The following is a 22,224-nucleotide window of genomic DNA, read 5'->3' on the forward strand; positions in this document are numbered from 1 at the left end:
GCATGTAGCAATATTTAGTCCGTCCCTGGATTGAAAACAATACAGCGAACTCTGCTGGCCACGAACAAAAGCATCAGAAAATGACACTGTCCACCTTGCAAACAGGGGCTGAATGGCTTGGCCTAACCCCCTTTAAGCGCTAGAATGGCCAACCCCTGCAGCTTAAGTTTTATAAGCTCCTCTCGTGCCTTACCATAGCGGCACTGCTCCCAAAACCGTCACAGCATGCGTTATTAACACTCAGCCCAAACCCGCCAGGGCAGCACCCCGCGCTAACTGAATGCATAACTTTATTAAATAAATGCTTTGCCATGAGAAAAGACAAAGATCAGAGAGTAACATAAATTATAAGTTGAATAAATAGTATACAGCAATCGTCACTTTTTAATAAAACGTGAGATTTGGTTTGAAGTACAAAACCGAGCCTTACGCTCCTCATCCGGTGTCTTGTTTTTCACAAACTGCTTTTTTTTTTTTTCCTTTTCCTCACCAGTACGATTATGCATATGTCTCGTATACTGGGGAAAAAAAAAAAAAAAAAGACAGTAACGAAGGAAAAAAAAAAAGACGACAGAGCTACTTTATGCATGTAAAGCTATAACAAGCCGCTGTAAAATGTGTAGTGAGTATTGCTTAAAGAAACAAAAACCCAGGCGGACATCTCGGAATCTGGTGTGTTAATTGTGCTGTCATGGGGGCCTGTACCAATGCCAGCAAGGTGGGGTGGGGGGGCAGGATAGGTGGTACGGCAACGCCCTGGCGTCCTAGTCAAGGTGCTAAGCCAGGAAGGGCTGGAATCAAGGGGAAATTGTTACTTGTTTAACTAGACACACTCTGTTTGGGGGTGGGGAATAAAAAAGAAACCACAGAGTGTGTGAAGAAATAGTGCAAAATGCTCTTGTACTAGTGGTTTTAAAATAAGACTGTCCCCTGCCGTACAGCCCAGGAATAACCCCGCCGGAGAGGATCTGCTTGCTCACCACAATGTCCTTGCTAGTCCTGGCATAAACAGTGCCCCGTTTTCACGACACCCCCCGGCCCAAATCAAGCTTCTTCCCCACCTCCCTGGCTTTTCTTTCCTGGGCACAGACCCCGGGTGAGAAGAACCTCAGAAGGTGAAACCTGCCTCAAAGCCCCTGCCCCCCCAGTGGCCTCCCGGGGACGAGGGCGGTACTGCAGAAAGTCGCCCAGCTGAGTTGGCTGGAGCCATCACTCAAAAGAAAAAAGCGCTCCTCTCAAGGGGATGAGCCCGCCTGTCCTAGAGAAGGAGGGCCACATGGGCCCAGCAAGCCATGTCCCGGGCCATGACTTGATCCCGCTTAGTAAAGCTGAGTGCACTTTTCAAACGATCCCGGCCCATGGAGTGTAGATAACCTTTCCGGCCAGCCACCTTGCATTGGGTGCAGGCCCTGGCTCCTCCAAAGGAGACCGGACAGCTGGTTCTGCGTGCCCCACAGCTCCAAAGCATTTCAGGGGCTGGGTCTCAGGGTAGATGCATCCCCCCCGTGCTGGCCTGCTCAGTTTCTGGTGGAGGAGAGGCAGGAGGGGACCTCTGAGCTGATCCCGAGTGTGTGTGGGGCTTGTACAGCGCCTCACCCCAGTCCCTGGGGCTTGCTGCGGGTCCAGGGAACGGAAGGCCTTGGGGCAGTTTGAATCTGCACCAGTGTCAATCTCTTTTGCAGGCCACAGGGGAGATAAGAGCCCTCTGGCAGCTGTGCCATGAGGCCGTGGCTGGCTGTGCACCGCCCCGCCCCCCCGGCTTCCCCTCCAAGGAGACCTCAGGTGGGATCACTTCCACAAAAGGCGGGGGGAAACTGAGGCAGAAGTGTATTCGCCTTTGGCTGGTGGTAGCACTCCCAGCTAGCGCCAACCCCCCAAGCCACACAGGCTGGGGGCACTCACACACAGACACAGAGCAGTATGGGGGTGTTCCTCCTGGAGCATCTGGCTGGCTGCCTAGGAGAGGCAAGCAGAACAAGGGAAAGGCGTGGCTTTCTGCCCCGCCCTGCCCATCACCTAGGGCTGGGACAAGTGTTCCCTGTAAGCTGAGCACTGGGGCAGCCGCCCAGGAGAGGTTCAGGGTTAGGGTTAGCAGAATGCCCTGGCCGCCCACGTGGTTTTTATTGGTGGTGCACATAACACTGGTTATGCCCATGGATGGAAGAAAATTCGAGGGAAAACCGCCTGTGACCAGCACCCCCTGCAGCGGCCTGGGGAACACGCCTGGTGTGCGCGTGGGGAACTGGGTGGGCAGAGCGGGGACGCATCTCCAATGGTGAGACCCGTAAGTCAGAGCCCCATGGACTGAGCTGCCAGCCTTGCCCTGAGAAAAGGCACCACTAGGCTTGGAATGCCAGCACCTGAGGGGAGAAGGGCATTTGGGGCAGTTTCCTCTCTCAACTTGATGCCAGCTTCTCCCCCTAAGCTTCCACTTCCCTGGCCAGAGCCTGTTCTGTGGGTCTGGCTTCCAGCATCACTGCGGCCCCCCTGCACAAAGCTAGGTGCAGTGTCTCCGACGGCCGCAGGAGGCGGGGTGATCAGCGCACACTGCTGGGGCCAGTGTGTAAGCGAGAGCAGCCCCAAGGCTGCTCTACCTGACCTTGGAGTCTGCCCAGCTCCAGAATACAAGGCACCCTCCGCCCAAAACCTGGACATGGGGAAGTGAGGCTCAGGCTCTGTGATCATGGCATGCTCTGGTGTTGGGAGCATGGCGCCCCAGCACAGACGGCGTGGGAGGTGGTAGTGGTGCTGGCACACAGATGCCCTGCAGACCTCCTCCAGAGCAAAACTCCCTGCTCCACTTGACTCTCCCGCAGCACTGCCCACCTCCCCGCAATGCTGGCGCCTCTGGGAAGGTGGCACAAAAACCCCCACAAGGCCTGGTCATGCTAGAGCTAGTCTGGCTCTGGGAAGTTCCTTGGGGCTCTTTGATCCGCAGTCCTGTGCTGTGTGTGTGTGTGTGTGTGTGTGTGTGTGTGTGTGTGTGACGCCGGCTTTTGGAACACTGTCTCACTTTCCTGTGGATCAGCTCGCAGCAGGGCCCATCCTGGCTGGCACAGGGAAGAAACCAACACGCTCTAGGTGTTTCTTGTTAGCTATCTCAGCCCCAGCCTCGCCACGCTGCCAGTGCCAGTTATGGCCAGTGGTAGGCTGGGCTTGAGGCTAGCTCTTTCTGGGAGGTGTCTGTCTGCACAGCAGTCCCATAGAAATGTACAGCGATGGCTGGTGCCCCATGAGTTCGCCAAGTGCCCCGTCCTCTTTGCTGCAGGGTCCTGTAGGCAGCGACTTTACCAAAGACCCTTGTCATGTTGTGGTGAAACTGGGGGTGGGGGGAGTGGGGGACAGTCCCAAGAGTTAAAAGATGCAGAAGTCCAAAGGCTGCCCATGCTCTGGCCATGCCGGACGCCGCCGTTTCAGTCAGATGAGAGGCTTCGGTGGGGTCAGTTACAACGGCAGCTGAATTAGCCAAACGGTCCTTGTTGGCATTGCTCTGTTAAGGCACCGAGCCCCCAGTAAGCTCTGCCAGGGCATAGGTATTTTCCTGGAGCTCATCACAGGGCCAGAGGCCAGCTGCAGGAAACTTACAAGTCGTATTTTACTACTGCAGGCGACAAAGAGGCAGGTTTGCTTTTGTGTGTGTGTGTGTTGGCACACACCTTCCGGGAGGCAAGCAATTATTCTGATGAGCACAGACAAAAGCACTTGGTTTTCCATCCTGGGATAGGCTGGAAGGATGGCAAAGATTTTTGAATTCAATCCCACGCTCATCGAAACACACCTGTCTGCAGGACGGTGCCCATGAGTAAAGTTATGCACACGCTAAATTGGATGCAGGATTGGAGGGCGTGGGATCGGGGAATATCCTTCTGCCTGAACTCGGGGAGCTGGTTACAGGTTTTCCAAACACTTGAGCACCTGCGTGATTTTAAAGCACGGGAAAAGGCCCGTTAATGCCTACAGAGCTGCTCATGGGAGTAAAGTTAAGCCCATGCGACTGCAGGACTAGGCCAGTTTTGCAAGGTGGAAGTAGCCATCTGGGTGTGGTAATCTATTATGAGTGGTTGGGTGTCTGTCTGTCTAACGAACGGTTAAAAATAATTACACTTGCCGGGAAATACGCTGCCTGACTTTGCTCAGGAACAAAGATCCCCAAGGGAAGCAAAAGGTGGTTTTTGGTTTTCACTGATCTTTTTTAAGGCGCCACAACTGTTTTTCGGCTGGCAGGTGCTGTTATTCCCCGACTCGTTTCCTAAAGCAATGCAAACCATTTACCACCATGTCCTAGACCGTGGTCACTCAGAAAGCTGTCCTCCTCTGTGGCTCCACCTTCAGAGATAGCAATCAGAGAGCACCCGCTGAGGGGCAAGGTTTTCTCTGGCATTGCCCCAAATGCCACTCGAACGCCAGGGCCACGTGGTGGTCGTGTACATCATCGCAGGGCTTTGTCTGGGTCTGCTGGAGACCGTTTGGAAAGCTGCGGGCCAGTCTAAAAACCAAAACAAACAGGAAAAGCTCCTCCCGCTTTCAATATCTCAAAGCAAACCCACACTAGAAAGGCCTCAAGTCGGTTCCTACGTTGGCGCTGGCTGCATCCCTGCATGGGGCGTCGAGAGTAGTTTGGGGGAGCAGGAGGGGGGGGGTGGTCTGTCCTGGGAAGGTGGCGCCGGTTGGACTTCAGCTTTCCTCTGCGCCTTTGTCGCCGCCGCTGCCGAAGAGCGGGCGAGGTCGGGCAGCAGATTCCGAGGGCCTCAGTTTCGTCCGTTGTTCTAAATGAGATGAAAGGGTTCGGAGTCCCGGGGCGTGGGGCGGCATGGGGGGTGGGGGCGGGGGGGCGGCACAGGCTCATCACTCGGTGATGCTGCTGTCGAAGGTGTGACACTGCAGGTCGCCGGCCACGTAACTGGTCCCCGGCAGCTTCAGTCCGTACTTGTCCACGCACCAGCAGAGCCCACGCTTCCGCCCCCGGGATGGCTTGCACTGGGGAGACGAGGAGAGACACAGAGGGCCGTCAGGGGCGGGCACATCACGGAGGAGCGCGAAGCCACCGGGGCAGCACCCAAGGCTCAGTGCCACATGATTCTCAGCCGTGTCTCATGGGGTGCAACCCGGCAGCCCCACGGACGCGTCTAAGGTTAGTTCACGGCTCAGGCGCTGCACAGGCCTCAGGAGAGGGCAGGGTTGGGTTCCTGGCCTTGTGTGGACTTGAGCAAGTCAGTTCGACTCCCTGGGCCTCAGTTCCCAACCTGTGAAATGGGGTCAGAAATCCTTCCTTTCTCCCACTGTTTGCTGAGCTTCTCCAGGGTGACCATAAGCGCTAAGCATGCAGCAGGCCTTGCACAAGGGACCACAGCTGCCCCCTGCCCTGCCATTCCCAAGACAGGGCCTCCAGTTCTGGGAAGATGCAGCTGCTGGCTACCTGCTGCGTGGGGCATCCAGTGCCACGGGAGTTGGCCGACTTCCTAGGAGGCTGGATAACCACTAACCCAACCAGAGGAGCCCTGCAGGGCACAATATGGCTGGGGGCAGCGTTGCCTAGCAGCTAGCGTGCCAGGCTGGGGCTCTGGGTCAGGTTCTGGTCCTGCTTCTGTCAGTGACTTTGGGCAGTTGGGCCCACTGCTCCACCCACCTTTTCCAGATGGGGAAACTGAGGCCCAGTGCTGCCACTCGGCTTGGTGAAGCGCTTTGAGCGCTAAGAGTGGGAAGTGTTCCATCGGAGATAGGGGTCACCAGTCAAGTCCCCAAGCACCAGACCAGCTCACCAGGGGGCGAGTGGCCCCCAGAGAATCAGACACGTTCCCTGGGAACGGGGGGCCCGGTTTCCTTTAAGGGGACGCTCACCTGTTTCCTCTTGTAGAATCCCTTCCGGTCGCAGTTGGGAAGGTGGACGGCTCGTGGGATCATCCGCTCACTGGTTTTGATCTCCTGCAGCGAGGCCTCCATCTGCCTGCGGCACGGGCCCTGCCAGCAGAGCGAGAGCATCAGAGAGAGGCGCCAGGACGAGGCCGGACCCAGCAAGTTCTGGCCTGATCACCAGCCAAGAGCCAGGAACCCCACACGCCCCAAGCAGCGAGGCCGACAGCCACGTGTCCTGGGGCGAGATGGGAGGGGGGGCCTGGCTCCACACCTCTGGAAAGGGCGGAGCCGAGGGGGGCTCGAGGTGGACTGAAAGGGGCGAGTCCATGGGCATTCAGCTCTCAGCACTGTCCGGACTGCGGGGCTGCCCCCCACAGGCACATGCAGCAATTCAAGGGGCCTGAGGCAACTGCCCCCTTGGCCCGCTCCCCCATTGGTGGGCCTGGCCCCAGGGGCCGGCGGCCTGCAGGGCTCCCGGAAAGGACGGACTTCCCCACCTTGGCCTGCTCTCAGCAGCAGCTGCTGGGAATGCCAGCAGTGGGGCGGTGAGGGGAACCCAGCACTCACCAGCTCAAACTCTTGCCTCAGCTCAGGGACGGCCACCCGGGGATGGGCCGTGTTCTCCGCCCCACCGACAAACTTGGACAAGGTCAGCTTCTTCCTGCGATCCTTCTTCAGGGCCTCAGCCTTGAGCTCGGAGAGGCGCCCATGCTTGGGCCGGTACACCTTGGGCGAGTAGGTCTCCTCTGCCATCTCTGAGGTGGTTGGCTCCTCATGTTCTCGGGATTCCCGCTCTGGAGGGGGAAGGGACAAAGTAGAGTAAGTTCTCCATGAGCTGTATGCAGGGGTCAGTTAGCCTTGTCATACAACCACAGAACTGGATGGGACCCTGAGAGGTCATCGAGTCCAGTCCTCTGCCCTCAAAGCAGGTCCAAGCACCATCTAGACCATCCCTGACAGGTGTTTTCCTAACCTCCAGTGATGGAGATTCCACAGTCTCCCTAACAATTTATTCCAGTGCTTAACTACCCTGACACGAAGTTTTTCCTAATATCCAACCTAAACCTCCCTTGCTGCAATTTAAGCCCATTGCTTCTTTTCCTGCCCTCAGAGGTTAAGCAGAATAATTTTTCTTCCATCTCCTTGTAGCAGGTGCTTGAATACTGCTAACATGTCCCCTCTCTGCCTTCCCTTTTTCCAGACTAAACAAGCTCCATTCTTTCAGTCTTCCCTCCCACGTCACGTTCTCTAGACCTTTGCTCATTTTTGTTACTCTTCTCTGGACCCTCTCCAATTTCTCCACATCTCTCCTGAAATGTGGTGCCCAGAACTGGCCACTCTCTTCCAGCTGAGGCCTAATCAGAGCAGAGCAGAGCAGAGCAGAGCAGAGCAGAATTACTTCTTGTGTCTTGCTAACAACACTCCTCTTAATATAGCCCAGAATGAGGTTTGGAGGTTTCTTTTTTGCAACACCGTCACACTGCTGACTCATTTAGATTGTGATCCACTCTGATTCCTAGATCTCTTTCTGCCGTACTCCATCCTAGGTAGTCATTTCCCATTTTGCATGTGTGAAACTGATTGTTCCTTCCTAAGTGGAGTACTTTGCACCTGTCTTTATTACATATGCCTCTTGACGAGTGCCTGTCCTCTTCCCAGCAGGCCTTGGGGGCACAGGGGAGGGTTGAATAATCAAATGAGCACCATGCCAAGCACTGTAGTACCTCATAAGAACATAAGAACGGCCATACTGGGTCAGACCGAAGGCCCATCTAGCCCAGTTATCCTGTCTTCTGAAAGTGGCCCATGCCAGACGCCCTGGAGGGAATGATCAGAAGAAGCAGTCATCAGATACCATAAAGGAGAGGCTCTTCCTTCTGGTCTGATTCCCCTTAAGGGCATTTTTTGGGTTGCTTCCAGGACTAAGTTGCACTAGGTGGCAAATGGGACCAGAGACCCAGACCACTGCATGTCATTACATCCAACCAAGGCTACGTCTACACGTGCCCCAAACTTCGAAATGGCCACGCAAATGGCCATTTTGAAGTTTACCAATGAAGCGCTGAAATGCATATTCACCGCTTCATTAGCATGCGGGCGGCAGTGGCGCTTTGAAATTGAGCTCATGGGAATAAGGGGACTTCGAAGTAGGCCCCGTCTGGACGCTCTGCGCGGTGGCAAGCCGCGTCAATTTCGAAGCGCCGCTGCCGCCCGCATGCTAATGAAGCGCTGAATATGCATTTCAGCGCTTCGTTAGTAAACTTCGAAATGGCCATTTGCGTGGCCATTTCGAAGTTTGGGGCACGTGTAGACACGGCCCAAGAGAGACACAGAGGGTTTACTGGCTGAGCAAACAGACACTGAGACGCACAAGAGAAAGGGTGTCTGTTGGCCAAGCACGGTTCGTACACAGTGCCTGAACTGGCTCAGATTTGCTGGGGGCCAAGCCACCTTCTTTTTAGGATGTGGGGCTCTGCGGGACGCAGAAGAGATGGTAGCAGAGCTGGGCTGCTTCTCTTGGGCTGGTCTGCATTTGCCCTCAGGTTGAAATCACCACGCTCTCTGGCGGGGTGAGCTCGGCGAGTCCATGGGGCTGCAGGTCAGGCCTGGGGGCAGCTGGCAGAAGTACGTGGGGGATAGCAGGAGGAGCTTTGCACAAAGATCGGGGACTTTGGCAGAGCTTTTCAGTAGCTGAATGCAGGAGGCCATCGTTGCAGAATGGGTCCTTACCGAAAACCTGGTGTGCCATGGTCCAGCCAGGAGCGACTGCAGATTTGCAGTGGTTACATGACCCCTGTGCAGTATACATCTAGACTCCATGGTGCTGGAGGTTGTGTATGTATGTGTGAGGGTGTGTGTACACTGGGAGGCCTTGGGAACACTTTGATCCCAGCCAATATGATTTTAACAGCTGGGATGTCATCAGTGTTCCTGAGGGCTTACCTCTCTCTCTCTCCCTCTCTCTCCCTCTCCCTATATATATATATATATATATATATATATGAGGGAGCCAGTGACAGCCTATACTTAGCTGACTTGTGACCTTTAATACAGCCGCTGAAGTGACAGAGGGTTATTTCTGGTTCTAGATGGGAATGTAGCTCTCTTCTCTGGAGGTAGGCCTGTTCCGCGACAGGGGCCCCTCTGGCAGAGGCACTTGAAAAAGACAGGAAACGTACGCCAGTGGAGAGGGGAGACCATAGGGGGAAGAGTAGAACAGGATGGTTTAACTTCCCACAGGCATTTTCCAGAACTGAAGGAGTGGGTCTGTCTCATGAAAGTTCATCACATTATAAATTGCTGTGTTAGTCTTTAAAGTGCTACAGGACTGCTTTTCTGTTCTGTGAAGACACAGACGGACACGGCCGCCTCTTTGTGACTCCCACAAGCAGGAATACAATACAACAATTCTTATATCTCCTCCAGATCATCATGAGCATATCTCATTAGAATTTGGGACAATGCACTCAACTCGCGGAAAGGATGATCCTCACAGAATACACACTGCAAGGAATAAGCCTGCAGAAGGTGTTGGGACAGACAGCACGCCAGCCCTACAGGCCAAGCAAAGACATCCATCAACATAAATAGAATAATTTTTTGACCTAGCCCAGCGGCAGGCTAAGAAAAGACAAACAGGGATTTCTACTGGCACCTAATGTGGCCACTTCTGGGGTAGAACATAACCTGTAACTGCATACAGCAACAGAGAAAAACCATGTAGGTTAGGAGATGCAGAGCATGTCCAACTGGAACCAGAGGGGAAATCTTAGTGGAGGCAGAATGCAAAGGGGCTTATCATATTCTATTTCAGAGTGTTATACACAGGCCCCAGGGAGGTGGTGAAGCAACAGCAATAAAAAAACAGTTCGGTAATCGGTGACTGGATTGCACCTTCAGCAAGTTTGCAGAGGACACTAAGCTAGTGGGAGAGGTAGATATGTTGGAGGGTAGAGAGAGGATCCAGAGTGACCTGGATAAATTGGAGGATTGGACCAAAAGAAATCTGATGTGGCTCAAAAAGGAGAAGCGCAGAGTCCTGCACCTGGGGCGGAAGAATCCCATGCATTGTTACAGGCTGGGGACTGACTGGATCAGCAGCAGTACAGCAGAAAGGGACGTAGGGGTTATGGTGGATGAAAGCCTGGATATGAGTAAACAGTTTGCCCTTGTAGCCAAGAAGGCTAACAGCATATTAGGGTGCATTAGGGGGAGCATTGTGAGCAGATCTAGAGAAGTGGTTGTTCCCCTCTATTCGGCACTGGTGAGGCCACATCTAGAATATTGTGTCCAGTTTTGGGCCCCCCAGTATAAAAAGGATGTGGATGTGCTGGAGCAGGTTCAGAGGAGGGCAACAAAATTGATTAAGGGGCTGGAGCACAAGACCTATGTGGAGAGGCTGAGAGATTTGGGCTTATTTAGTTTACAGAAGACTGAGGTATCATTTAATAGCAGCCTTCACCTTCCTGAAGGGGGCTCTAAAGAGGACGGAGAGAGACTGTTCTCAGTGGTGACAGATGGCAGAACAAGGAGCGATGGTCTGAAGTTGCAGAGGGAGAGGAGTAAGTTGGATATTAGGAAAAACTACTTCCCCAGGCAGGTGGTGAAGCACTGGAATGTGTTGCCAAGAGAGGTGGTGGATTCTCCATCCCTGGAGGTTTTTAAGTTCCAGCTGGACAAGGTCCTGGCTGGGATGACTTAGTGGGGGGGTTGATCCTGCTTGAAGCAGGGGGCTGGACTTGATGACCTCCTGAGGTCCCTTCCCCCCTATGATTCTTTGACCTGGGTTCTTGCACTTTCAGAAAGGAAGCAATTCACCTGCACACCAGCAGGTGGCAGCACATGCCTTTCGCTCATCTTCATACAAGGCCAAACCCTGGGAAGCTCAGCAAGCCAGGAGCGTGTCAGGACCGGTGCAATGGAGAATGGCATTGGAGGACCAGTGGTCCCTACAGATATCAGTCCAGACCTGCCTCACACACAGGAAATCTCTCGCAGAAGAAGGTTAGGGACAGGGATAGGGTCCAGAGTGACCTAGACAAATTGGAGGACTGAGCAAAAAGAAATCTGATGAGGGTCAACAAGGGGAAGTGCAGAGTCCTGCACTTGGGACGGAAGAATCCCAAACATTGCTGCAGGCTGGGGACCGACTGGCTAAGAAGCTGCGCAGCAGAAAAGGACCTGAGGATTACAATGCATTAGAGGCTGGATATGGGTCAACATAGTGCCCTTGTAGCCAAGAAGGCTCAAGGCATAGTGGGCTGCATTCGGAGAAGCGTCTCCAGCAGACCTAAAGAAGTTATTATTCCCCTTTATTCAGCATGGGTGAGGCCATATCTGGAGTATTGTCTCCAGTTCTGGGGCCCCCAGTATAGAAAGGATGTGGATGCATTGGAGAGGGTCCAGCAGATAGATGGTAGCCAAAATTATTAGGGGGCTGGAGCACATGACTTACAAAGAGAGGCTGAGGGATTTGGGTTTATTTAATCTACAGAAAAGAGTGAGGACTGATTTGACAGCAGCCTTCAGCTACCTGAAGTTGGGGGGATGTCTAAAGAGGACAGAGAGAAGATGGTCTCAGTAGTGACAGATGGCAGGAGCAATGGACTCAAGTTACAGAGGGAGAGGTGTAGGGTGGATATTAGGAAAAACTATTTCACCAGGAGGGTGGGGAAGCACTGGAATGTGTTACCTGGAGAGGTGGTGGAATCTCCATCTCGAGAAGTTCTTAAATCCCGGCTTGACAAAGCCCTGGCTGGGATGACTTAGTCGGGGTTGATCCTGCTTTGGGCAGGGGGCTGGATTTGATGACCTCCTGAGGTCCCTTCCAGCCCTAGGCTTCTATGGCTCTATGATTCTAACACGGAACTGATGCCAAGTTTTCCAGGTCCCAGTTTTGCAACTGAATCACTGAGTCACCTCCCTGTCTGGCATCTTGTGAGGCTCTGCTCACTCCCGTGATGTGTGGGTTAGGGCAGTCTTTCTTTCTCGGAGCAGGGCTGTGCAAGGAAATAAATGTACCAATTAAATGAAGCATGAAAAGAGCAGGCCTGAAAGATGGAACCAGCTGGGGACCAGGCGCTGGCGAGTGGCATGGTCTGTGTCTTTTCAGTTGCAATGACAACCCGGCAGACACTAGGCCAGGACTTGGGGTTTGGGTTTCCAACAGGAAATGGGCGGTTTTACTCTCATCCACCAGATTGCTGAACTGAATGTCCTATTCTGCCAGGCTGTTAACCAAACCCACACCCCAGGTGTACACGAGTGTCGTCCCTTCCAGATAAAGCAGAGCCCTCACTGGGCCAGCTGAAAAGCCAGGTAGAAAAGCAATAGGTACAACAGCAGAACACGTTGGTCTGCAGCTCAAGCCACTCCTGCGGACTGATTTTCACTGGCACACAAGGTGGGAGCTGAGCCCTGCCGCTCCTACCCCCATGCAGCCAGGAGCTTGCTCAAAGCTATGTCACCTGTGCATTAGCAATAGCCCAGCTAATGCCACCATCCACTACCTACACGGTAAAGCTCTGCATCTTAGTGTGTTTATGAATGAAGCTGTTGTAAGTAGGACTCTTAGTGACTTTAAAAAGTGTCTTCGGCCCTCTGACAGCCCATAGAGGTCGCTGACGCCTGCTCTGATGCTTCTGAAGAAGCAAGACACCCTGCCTCTCAATGTCCCTGGCCAACAGCACTCTACTACTGCCCAGGAGGACACACTGTAGCGGGTAGTCAGTGCATGTCCTGAACAAGGTTCCCTCTATTTTTTACCATCCATGGGCGGAATAAATTTTGTTATGTGCACCAAGGCATGGCACGATGTGCACCACCACAGAAACACACTTTCAGCTGCGAGAAATCTGCTAATCAGCACCTGCATCTCTCCTGGGTGGTCGCCCAGGTGCTCAGCTTACAGGGAACACTGGTCCTGAAGGATTAGGCTTGATTGTTTGCAGATGATGCTAAGCTAGGGGGAAAGGTAGATATGCTGGAGGGTAGGGACAGGGTCCAGAGTGTCTTAGACAAATTGGAAGACTGGGCTGGAAGGAATCTCATGAGGTTCAATAAGGACAAGTGCAGAGTCCTGCACTTGGGCTGGAAGAATCCCCGGCATTGTTACAGGCTGGGGTCCGACTGGCTCGGTAGTAGTTCTGCAGGAAAGGACCTGGGAGTTGTAGTGGATGAGAAGCTGGACATGAGTCAACAGTGTGCTGCTGTAGCCAAGAAGGCTAATGGCATATTAGGTTGCATCAAGAGGAGCGTTGCCAGTAGACCCAAAGAAGTGATTGTTCCTTTTTATTCCGCTTTGGTGAGGGAGCATCTGGAGTACTGTGTCCAGTTCTGGGTCCCCAATTATAGGAAGGATGTGGACACACTGGAGACGGTCCAGCGGAGGGTGACCAAAATAATTAGGGGGCTGGAGCGTGTGACCTATGAAGAAAGGTTGAGGGAATTGGGTGTTTAGTCTGCAGAAGAGAAGACTGAGGGGGGACTTGATAACAGCCTTCAACTTACTGAAGGGAGGCTGCAAAGAGGCTGGAGAGAGGCTGTTCACAGTGGTCACGGATGGCAGAACACAGAATGATGGTCTCAAGTTGCGGTTGGAAAGGTCCAGGTTGAACTTTAGGAAAACGTTTTCCCTAGGAGGGTGGTGAAGCATTGGAATGTTCTACCCAGGGGAGTAGTGGAGTCTCCATCCCTGGAGGTGTTTAAGTCTCGCCTCAACAAAGCCCTGGCGGGGCTGATCCGATGGGTTTGGTCCTGCCTAGGGCAGGGGGCTGGACTCGATGGCTTTTTTACATCTCTTCCAGCTCTATTGTTCTATGATTCTATGGTCCAGGTCACTTGTAGCTCAGCTAGCTCAGTACAGAAGCTGTTCTCGTTCACCTGTCATGCTCAGGACACAGCCATCCTCACCCACACGCAGCTGTGGGGTGAACCTGGATATTTGGGGCACCCCTGGGTCTTAATGTCCACCCCCTTTCCTCTTCTTATCCCTGTGCTGTGGCTCTGCCTCCCCTGGACAGGACCTAGTTAACAGAGAAGTGAAAAAGCCCGACCGACCTATCAGCAGACACTGCACCTGTGAAAGGGCCAATCAAGTGGCAACGAAACTGTTTAACTAGCATTTGCCAACCCAGGTACATATTGTCAGTTTCTGAATTTGCTGTGTTAAGTTGACAGGACCTTGGTTAAAAATTCATTTTCAAATATTTCATTATAAAACTCACACCTCTAAAAAAAAATCACCATTCCTCCCGGCCTGGGCTGCTGTTGGGCACCCGGGCCCCAGTTCAATCGCATTATGTAGGGCCCCAGACATCCTAAGGATGGCCCTGGAGCTGGAGTCAAGCAGCAGAACACAGTGGTTGGGAGGGGGAAACGGGAAGGCTGTGGCTGGCAGACAGAGCGTCCTTCTCTGATGCAACAGCCACCAGCACCGCAGCTCTCGTTACATCTCCCATGAGCCGTTCTTCTCTGACTCAGCCACAGCTGCCTCCACGTCTCTGGCTTTAAAGCCGTGTTTTGGACGTGTGGCCAAGGTGCTGGTGCTCAGCTCTTGCCGGAATCAAACGTGGGCGCCAGCTCCCCACGCCCGCTGCATACCTAGCTATAAGCGCAATGCAGAGGGCGGAGGAGTCAGCTGAGAGCTAACGTCGCAAACCTAGCTGGTACGCAGCTGGGTTTAGAATGAATAGTTTAAATGGAAATATTCCTTTAAAATGTATACCCCTAATAAATAACTACAATAACAAAGCAGGCTGTGCAGCCCAGCACACCTGCGAGACCCTACAATAACAAAGCAGGCTGTGCAGCCTGGCATACCTGTGCAACCCTACAATAACAGAGCAGGCTGTGAAGCCCAGTGCTCAGGCTAACCTCTCCCACTGTCAGCACCATGACAGCCTGAGAGATCACCCTGCACTGGAAGCCGGGTCCTGGATCCCGACATGGATACTTTGCTGTTTGGGGGTCTGATGCCCAGGCCCAGAAAGGAGCTGGTCCATCTTGAATGCAAAGGGGCTGCCAGTGGCCCAGGGAGGAGCCGTATATTGAGGATGCAAGCAGAACAGCCACCAGAAACAGCCATGCAGCTCTGGCCTTTATCTGCGAGCCAGGCTAACTGGAGTGTGAGTGGACAGCCCAGGTCTGACTCCTTTTGGGAGGCAGGAGTGAGATGGAAGATGGGTGAGGGGACATCCTGACAGGGAGCAGATCTGAGGGGTGTGTGGCTGCGGGTTTGGCGTATCTCAAGCTGATTTGTGCCTGCCTAGCTCCCCGGAGATCTTCCTCATTCGCCGGAGCATTCTTCAGCTCAGACCAACACTTGGTGTCCTCAGGTCTTCACTGCACCCAAAGCTGGATCTCCAAAGGACACGCCGGAGCTGCACAAACCTAACCGTGGCTCCCCGGCTCTGGTTTCGACAGGGGCAGCTTAGAGGTACTCATGTGGGGGGCATTCCACTTTGGAGGAGAGGGTTCCACAGGTTGCGGGGGCGTGATCCAGAGAGTTGCCCAAGCCCTCACTTCTCCTCCCCAAACAGGAGCCGGGTGGGACCCTGCCAGGGACCTCGTGTTCCCCGCCTGGAACATCGGGGAGCGACTCGCATCCGGTGGCTTGCACACTCCCAGCCCAGGCTGTGCTGCCGACCCAGCCTCTCGCTGTCACCCAATCCCCCTCCTCGCTCCAACCCAGAGAACCTGAGCCGGGCCCCACGTCACAGCTGCTTGATGCAATCGGGATCAGACGCCCACATCAGCGACGCATTAACGCCGGCGGCCCCAAATGGGCTCCGTTAACCCCCATGCAGGGTAGGGACTGGCTGCCAGGGCTGAACAAGACCCAGGGGGTTGCAATTTTGCCCCTGAGGGAATACACAGGGGAAAAGGCACCTCCCAGGCAGTGCTCCCTCTAATATTTTCCATCCATGTGTAGAATACATTTTGTTCTGTTCATTGGAGCATGTACAGATGTGCACCACCCACAGGACCATGCCTCTGGGTGGCTGCAGGTGTATTGCTCATCAGCTGGGTTGCACCTGACTCTCTCCTGGGGGGCCGCCCAGGTGCTCAGCTTACAGGGAACAATGCTCCCAGGCCAGTGTCCCCTGATGAGCATGCAGGGCCCTAGTGGCTCTGGGAGGAGGCTGAAGTTTTACTCCAGCAGGATCTGCCCCTCACCCAGCACAGCAGCCCGGCCAATCTCTAACCAGCTGGCCAGCCCTGCTGATTCACCGAAGCAGGAACTGCTAACCTTTCCCACCATCTCACCCTTGCTGGTAGTCAGAGCCCAGGGGAGGCAGATGCTGGTGGGGCTAAGGACTGGCCAATTCATTCCTAGCTGGTCTCCTGGTGAGTTTGCCCAGTGCAGGGTGGCAGCTGAATTAAACACGAACATTGTGGACTACTGCGGAGCGCCAACTCTTCTGACATGTGGGTGGAGCTTGGGATGCTGGGTGCAGCTTGAGGAGGACATCACCTGCTATGACCTGTCTCTACAAGGCCCCCAGTACAAGCAGTAGGCCTGTTCTTAGTTACTCCTGGGGGCAGGAAAGGTAGGGGGCAGAAGGCCTGGCCTCAGGGGAAAGGGTGGGAGCTAGTTTCTCCCACCAGCACTTTGGCAGTGCCTCGACTGTGTGACTAGGGCACCCACAGCAAGTTAAAGAGCCTGGGGTTCGGCCGCTGCTGCAGTAGCAGTGGCTGGGAGCCCTGGGCCCTTCTGAATCACTGGGCCCCAGAGCATTTTCCCCCTTTGGCCCCTCCCCCTGCAGCAGCAGGCTGGCCAGTGACTGGTGTAAGCGAGAACAGCCTTGGGGCTGCTCTATGCTGTACTCTGCTTTCAATAACCTCCAATGAGCCCTGGGAAGCAGAAAATAACCGCAGTGCCATGTCTACATGCCACAAACCAACTTTCCCTCCTCCAGTAGGCTGAGAGCAGGGCCAGTTTAACAACAACAATAATCCCCAGCTTTCCTATGGCACTTTGCCCCAGTAGGTCTCAAAGTGCTGGTGTCCATTTTACAGATGGGGAAGCTAAGGCACAGGGAGGGGAGCGGCTTGCCCAAGGTCGCCGAGGAGGGCCAGCGGCAGTGCCAGGACTACAATGTAGGGTTGGGTAGGACAGCCACACTAGGAGAAATCGCACACAGCCCTTTCCACCTCCTCCTCGTTATACAATCAGTGTAAGGAGGGAGCCTTGGAGTTGCTAAGAATCAAGGCCAGTTTCTGGGGAGAAACAATCATGCGAGTGACCCTAACAAGAGCTGCTGCCCTTCCACTGCCCATGCGTCTCCCTATGCACAGCCAAAGCTCTTGTTTCATTGCTTCTGTGCAACACCAGAGAGCCTTCTGTTGGGAATATGTGTGAGCCCTCCCCCCACACCCCGTCAGGTATGTGCATGTGACCGTCTCCCTCACTGTGGCTGCGTGGGCCGTTGTGAGTGTATTCCTCATTAGTCGCTCCTTCTTTAATGCCTCCGATGGTCGCTTGCCTTTTGCGGGCTGCAGGCCAGGAAATGGGCTGGAATGTCCCTATCACATTCCTAGCCAGAAACCCACTGTTTATCGGTTTCAAGAACATAAGAACGGCCATACTGGGTCAGACCAAAGGTCCATCCAGCCCAGTAGCCTGTCTACTGACAGTGGCCAGTGCCAGGTGCCCCAGAAGGGGTGGACTGAAGACAATGATCAAGCGATTTGTCTCCTGCTGTCCATCTCCAGCCTCTGGCAATCAGAGGCCAGGGACACCCTTCCTACCCTTGACTAATAGCCTTTTATGGACCTAACCTCCATGAATTTATCTAGCTCCTTCTTAAATTCTGTTACAGTTCTAGCCTTCACAGTCTCCTCTGGCAAGGAGTTCCACAGGTTAACTATGAGCTGAGTGAAGAAGAAATTTAACAGGCCAAGAGCACCTCTCCTCCGCCTGATCTTTGCAGCTTCCACCAGGCTTGGTGCATTCCCTCTGGTCCTGCGCTTTCCTGGACAAAAGGAAAACCTGCCAGGGCCTGCCGCCCATGTGCTTGAAACGCAGGGCCAGCTGCAGCAGCTGGGCTAGACCGAGGGACATGGCTTTTCATTGGTTCTGGGATGCCCCCATTGTCCGAGGAGTAATGGAATGTTTGGAATAGCCCCTCGTTCCAAAATTTGCTGCCATCTGGAGAGCCCCAAGTTTGGAACAAGGGGGGATACGATAGCGGTTTTCAGGTATCTAAAAGGGTGTCATAGGGAGGAGGGAGAAAACTTGTACTTCTTGGCCTCTGAGGATAGAGCAAGAAGCAATGGACTTAAACTGCAGCAAGGGAGGTTTAGGTTGGACATTAGGAAAAAGTTCCTATCTGTCAGGGTGGTCAAACAGTGGAATAAATTGCCAAGGGAGGTTGTGGAATCTCCATCTCTGGAGATATTTAAGAACAGGTTAGATAGATGTCTATCAGGGATGGTTTAGACAGTACTTGGTCCTGCCATTGGGGCAGGGGGCTGGACTCAATGACCTCTCAAGGTCCCTTCCAGTCCTAGTGTTCTATGATTCTATGATTTGAATTACACAAACTGGGTAAATGAGTTCGCAAACAAATGGCTGTGTAGCCGTAGCCCTGGTGAGCTCAGTTTCTCGACTCATCTCCCTGAGAGCGGGGGTGCCAGCTTCCAGCTAGGTACACAACCAGGAGCAGGAGAAGCCAGGCCGAGAGCACTCATGGACCTTGTCCTTCTCAGCCAGAGTGACGGCTCGGATGCAAATGGTGGCCATCTGCTTCAGGCTCCTCTTGAGCTCTTGTGCCTTGGGAAGAGCTAGCAGCAGTTAGGGGCTGTAGGGGATCTCGGGGAACTGCCAAAGGGGCAGGGTCCATCGTACAGCACGCAGAGTACCTCAGTGACGTTTGTGTGCAGGTGAGACTCATTTGGGAGGAACGGCACGCAGCCATGGGGACAGAAAAGCCCAGAGTGGGGTCGGCGGACTAGAAACATGGGCTGGAATTACTGGTGCAAAACCACTGAGGGAATCCGATCTGAAACGTAAGTCCTCGCCGCGAGGGAGACCGTGAAGAAAACCCGCCCCTGAATGTGTCCCAGGTGTCAGGGACGTTCACCTCCAACACGGGTTTGCAAGGCAACAGGGCTCTGTCCAAGAGGCCAGTTCTATCTGAAGCTGTGCCTCATGGAGCAGGAAAATGAGGGTCTCTTCCACCTGCCACTGCACACAGGACATTGGGGCTCCTCCTGAAGAGAAGGGTATCAATCAACAGGCCCGTGTTTGGAGAACAGCAGCAAAAGGGGCCAGAGGGCTGGAAAGACTCTGGACGGGCCCAGGCTCTGCCTAGCTTAGCCAAGCGGGGGACCAGAAGGACCCCCGGTAGCAGCCAATAAATATGTGCAGCACAAAGAGCTGGAGGATTAATTCAGGTGGCTCGTGGGGGTCTAACTGGATGTGATGGAAGAGCGGATAGTTGGGAGAGATGTCAGAGACACTTACTGAACAGGGAGATGTAAGCCCTAGTTTCCTGAGTCACCGTTTCATACTATTTGAGCTAGACTGGGACAATACACTGGAGCAGGTACACTCAGGAATGACCCTGTGACAGTTTGGAGCATGGGTGGAGGAGCTACTAGCTGTTTTCCACCTCCCAGTTTGATGGGCCCACAAGCTGAGAATCATCAACTTCCACAGAATCATAGAGCACAGAACAGGAAGGGACCTCAGGAGGTCATCAAGTCCAGCCTGCTGCCCTTGCGCAAGACCAAGCACCATCTAGATCAGCCCCGTTCGACATTTATCTAACCTCTTAAATATCTCCAAAGATGGAAATTCCACAACCTCCCCAGGCAAACTACTCCGTGACTAACCACCCTGACAGTTACGAAATTTTTCCAAATGTCCAATCTAATCCCAATTTAAGCTCATTTTGTCCTCTTTCCAGAGGCTCAGGAGAATAATTTTTCTCCCTCCTTTTCGTAACACCCTTTTAGGTACTTGCAAGCTGCTACCATGTCCTCTCCAGCCTCCTCTTTTCCAAAGTAAACAAACCCAGTTCCTTTAAGTTCTCATAGGTCACATTTTCTAGCCCTTTAATCACTTTAGTTGCTCTTCTCTGGACCCTTTCCAATTTCTCCACATCCTTTCCAAAATGCGTGTCCCAGAACAGGACATTAGATCTTGAAGGGGAAAACTGGGCTGGGCCATCTGTCAAGTCCAGCCTTCCTCTCCAGAGGAGGTATTTTGGCCATCAGAGCCCTGGGGCCTTCTCAACAGATGATCATCTCCTCCACACTAGGGCAAAAGAGGACTCTGCTGAGTCTGCTGCTGTACACCTGTAGGGGGAGATGATATGGGACAAGGGACAGGGAGGTGTTTTACGCCAGGGCTACTACCCTGGGTTCTTCTAAAACAAAACTAGGCTCAAATAGGATTGGTTTGCAACATAGGCCTGGGAGTGCTTCTCCCCTGACCTTGATGCACCTGGGCTGAGCTCAGGAAGAAAGAAGCTTAGTTTTTCCATGCACGGGAAAGGCGAACCTCGGGGAACGAGTGCATTTCGGACTGCGTTTTTCAGTCTGGACTACAAGCGCAGGCTTGATCGGTGTTGGCAAAGAGATGCATCCGCTAGCTTGGCACAATCTGTCAGCAATGACAATGTGTTTCCATCGCTGGGAGAGGTAAAACAGTCCCTGCAGGATCTGATCACATAAATATAACTTAGGAGTTCCACACATGCTTACGCAGTGAAAGTAAATCCATGCACTTGCCCCTAATTTCGTAAGTGTCTGTAGCATTATACACTGAACCTTCCCAAAGCCTCTGCAGGTGCTAGTCCTCACTGAGGCTACGAAAGTAAAACCTATGTGGCTTTCCTAGTGCAAACCCTTTTTGAGCTAAGATGAGCCACAAATACCAAACTTTCCAGGGAGTGAAAACACCCAGGACAATAATTCCCCAGCTGAAATTCAATGAAAGACCATTAACTTCAATAGCACAGGGTGGATTTACACCGGCTGAAGCTGAGGCCTCTCATGTAAATACTCTGATTTGCCTGGTCTCGTTGGCCTTGTGCTTTCTAAAAGCACCGGGAACTGAAGGTAGACTGGACCAGATCTGGTGAGGCTAGACTAGGCTGGGATGGAGAGGCTTTGAGAATCGGTCTTACAATGAGAAGCTGCAGTAGCTTCAGCCTTGACGATGAAGAGATTCGTATTTCTCCAGGTGGTGGGGATTTCACCATGGCCCCTGAAGAAGCAGAGGGATGAACAGAGGGAGAGGAGAGAGGCAGCTACATTCAGTAGTTAGAGACCTGTGCTTTTGCTTCCATGACCAGAAGTTAAAATGGCAAAATCTGCACTCCTTTCCCCCAGACTCCAACCACTTGCTTGCAGGGGTGAAGAAATTAACAATTAACCCTTGCCCATTCTCTCACCCCTGCCCTAAGAAATTCCATGCAGTCAGTGGAGGGGCGGGGGACAGGAACAGAGAAACCCCCTTTTGGAAAGTGATTTGCAAACAGCACCATGATTTAGTTGGGGTTGGTCCTGCTTTGGGCAGGGGGCTGGACTCAATGACCTCCTGAGGTCTCTTCCAGCCCCAGGATTCTATGATTTGCTTGATTGCAAGGGGGTGTAATAGGAGATACCAGCATCTCACCTTGGCTGTGTTTACTGGTAACACAAAGACTGCAAAACTGTATGCAAACAGCGAGAAAGTGAAGCTTCTCACCTGAGGATGTCTTGAGCAGCCAGGGCCCCCCAAAGCAGGAATGACATCTCAGGCACATTGCTATAAAGGATGCACTGGGGCGGTTTGGAACAGGACTCCAACAAGTATCACCCAGCAAGAGTCAGAAATCAGTCCTGAGGCCCTGATGCCACATGACTCAACAGGAGAGGCACAGGGAAGAGCCGTCAGTTTTGGGGCTGTAAGTAACTTTGCTCTCTCTGGCGAGCCAGAACCTCCCCCAAAGCTCTGCTGGAGCCAGGCTCAGATTGCTGCAGCCTGCATGAAACGTGCGTGTATGTTCTGCTGAACTGACAGCACCGTTAAACCATAAATCAGAGTTAACTAAACAAAACCCAGCCAGGCCCAGCAAAGCATGACCAGGATGGGCCCAGCAGCTAGGGGAAGAAGAGACCTTTACCAGAAAACGCACTAGGAGTGGAGATCCCGGATGCCACAGAGTCCAGGGGTGATATTGCAGAAGTCGGGGCACTGCTGGAGAAGAGGGGAGTGTTTTTTTGCCCAGGGCAATGTTCAAATAAAAGGGAGCTCTTTGTTGATGGTTAGAATATGAGACTCAAAAGTCTTCCCCTTTACAGATGCTGACCTCCCTTTTAAAAACAGCTGCATGAGAGGCAGCTACTTTAAGTCTAGAATAAGTCTTGTGGGTTGGT

The 22,224-nt window shown here is 53.2% G+C and overlaps 1 protein-coding gene across 1 annotated transcript in view; it reads right to left on the reverse strand.

The window, feature by feature from the left end:
* Positions 1 to 273: 273 nt before the first annotated feature.
* IGFBP5 (insulin like growth factor binding protein 5) overlaps positions 274 to 22,224 on the reverse strand; it is a 36,325-nt gene continuing 14,374 nt past the window's right edge. The window contains exons 2-4 of the mRNA XM_075001372.1: positions 6,421 to 6,647; positions 5,839 to 5,958; positions 274 to 4,977 (exon numbers count right to left, since the gene is read on the reverse strand). Coding sequence (XP_074857473.1) covers positions 4,846 to 4,977; positions 5,839 to 5,958; positions 6,421 to 6,647 — 479 coding nt within the window. The 3' untranslated portion in view covers positions 274 to 4,845. The remainder of the gene's footprint in view (positions 4,978 to 5,838; positions 5,959 to 6,420; positions 6,648 to 22,224) is intronic.

Source organism: Carettochelys insculpta, chromosome 8 (assembly GCF_033958435.1).
Source record: "Carettochelys insculpta isolate YL-2023 chromosome 8, ASM3395843v1, whole genome shotgun sequence".
In the NCBI taxonomy this organism is placed as follows: Eukaryota; Metazoa; Chordata; order Testudines; family Carettochelyidae; genus Carettochelys; species Carettochelys insculpta.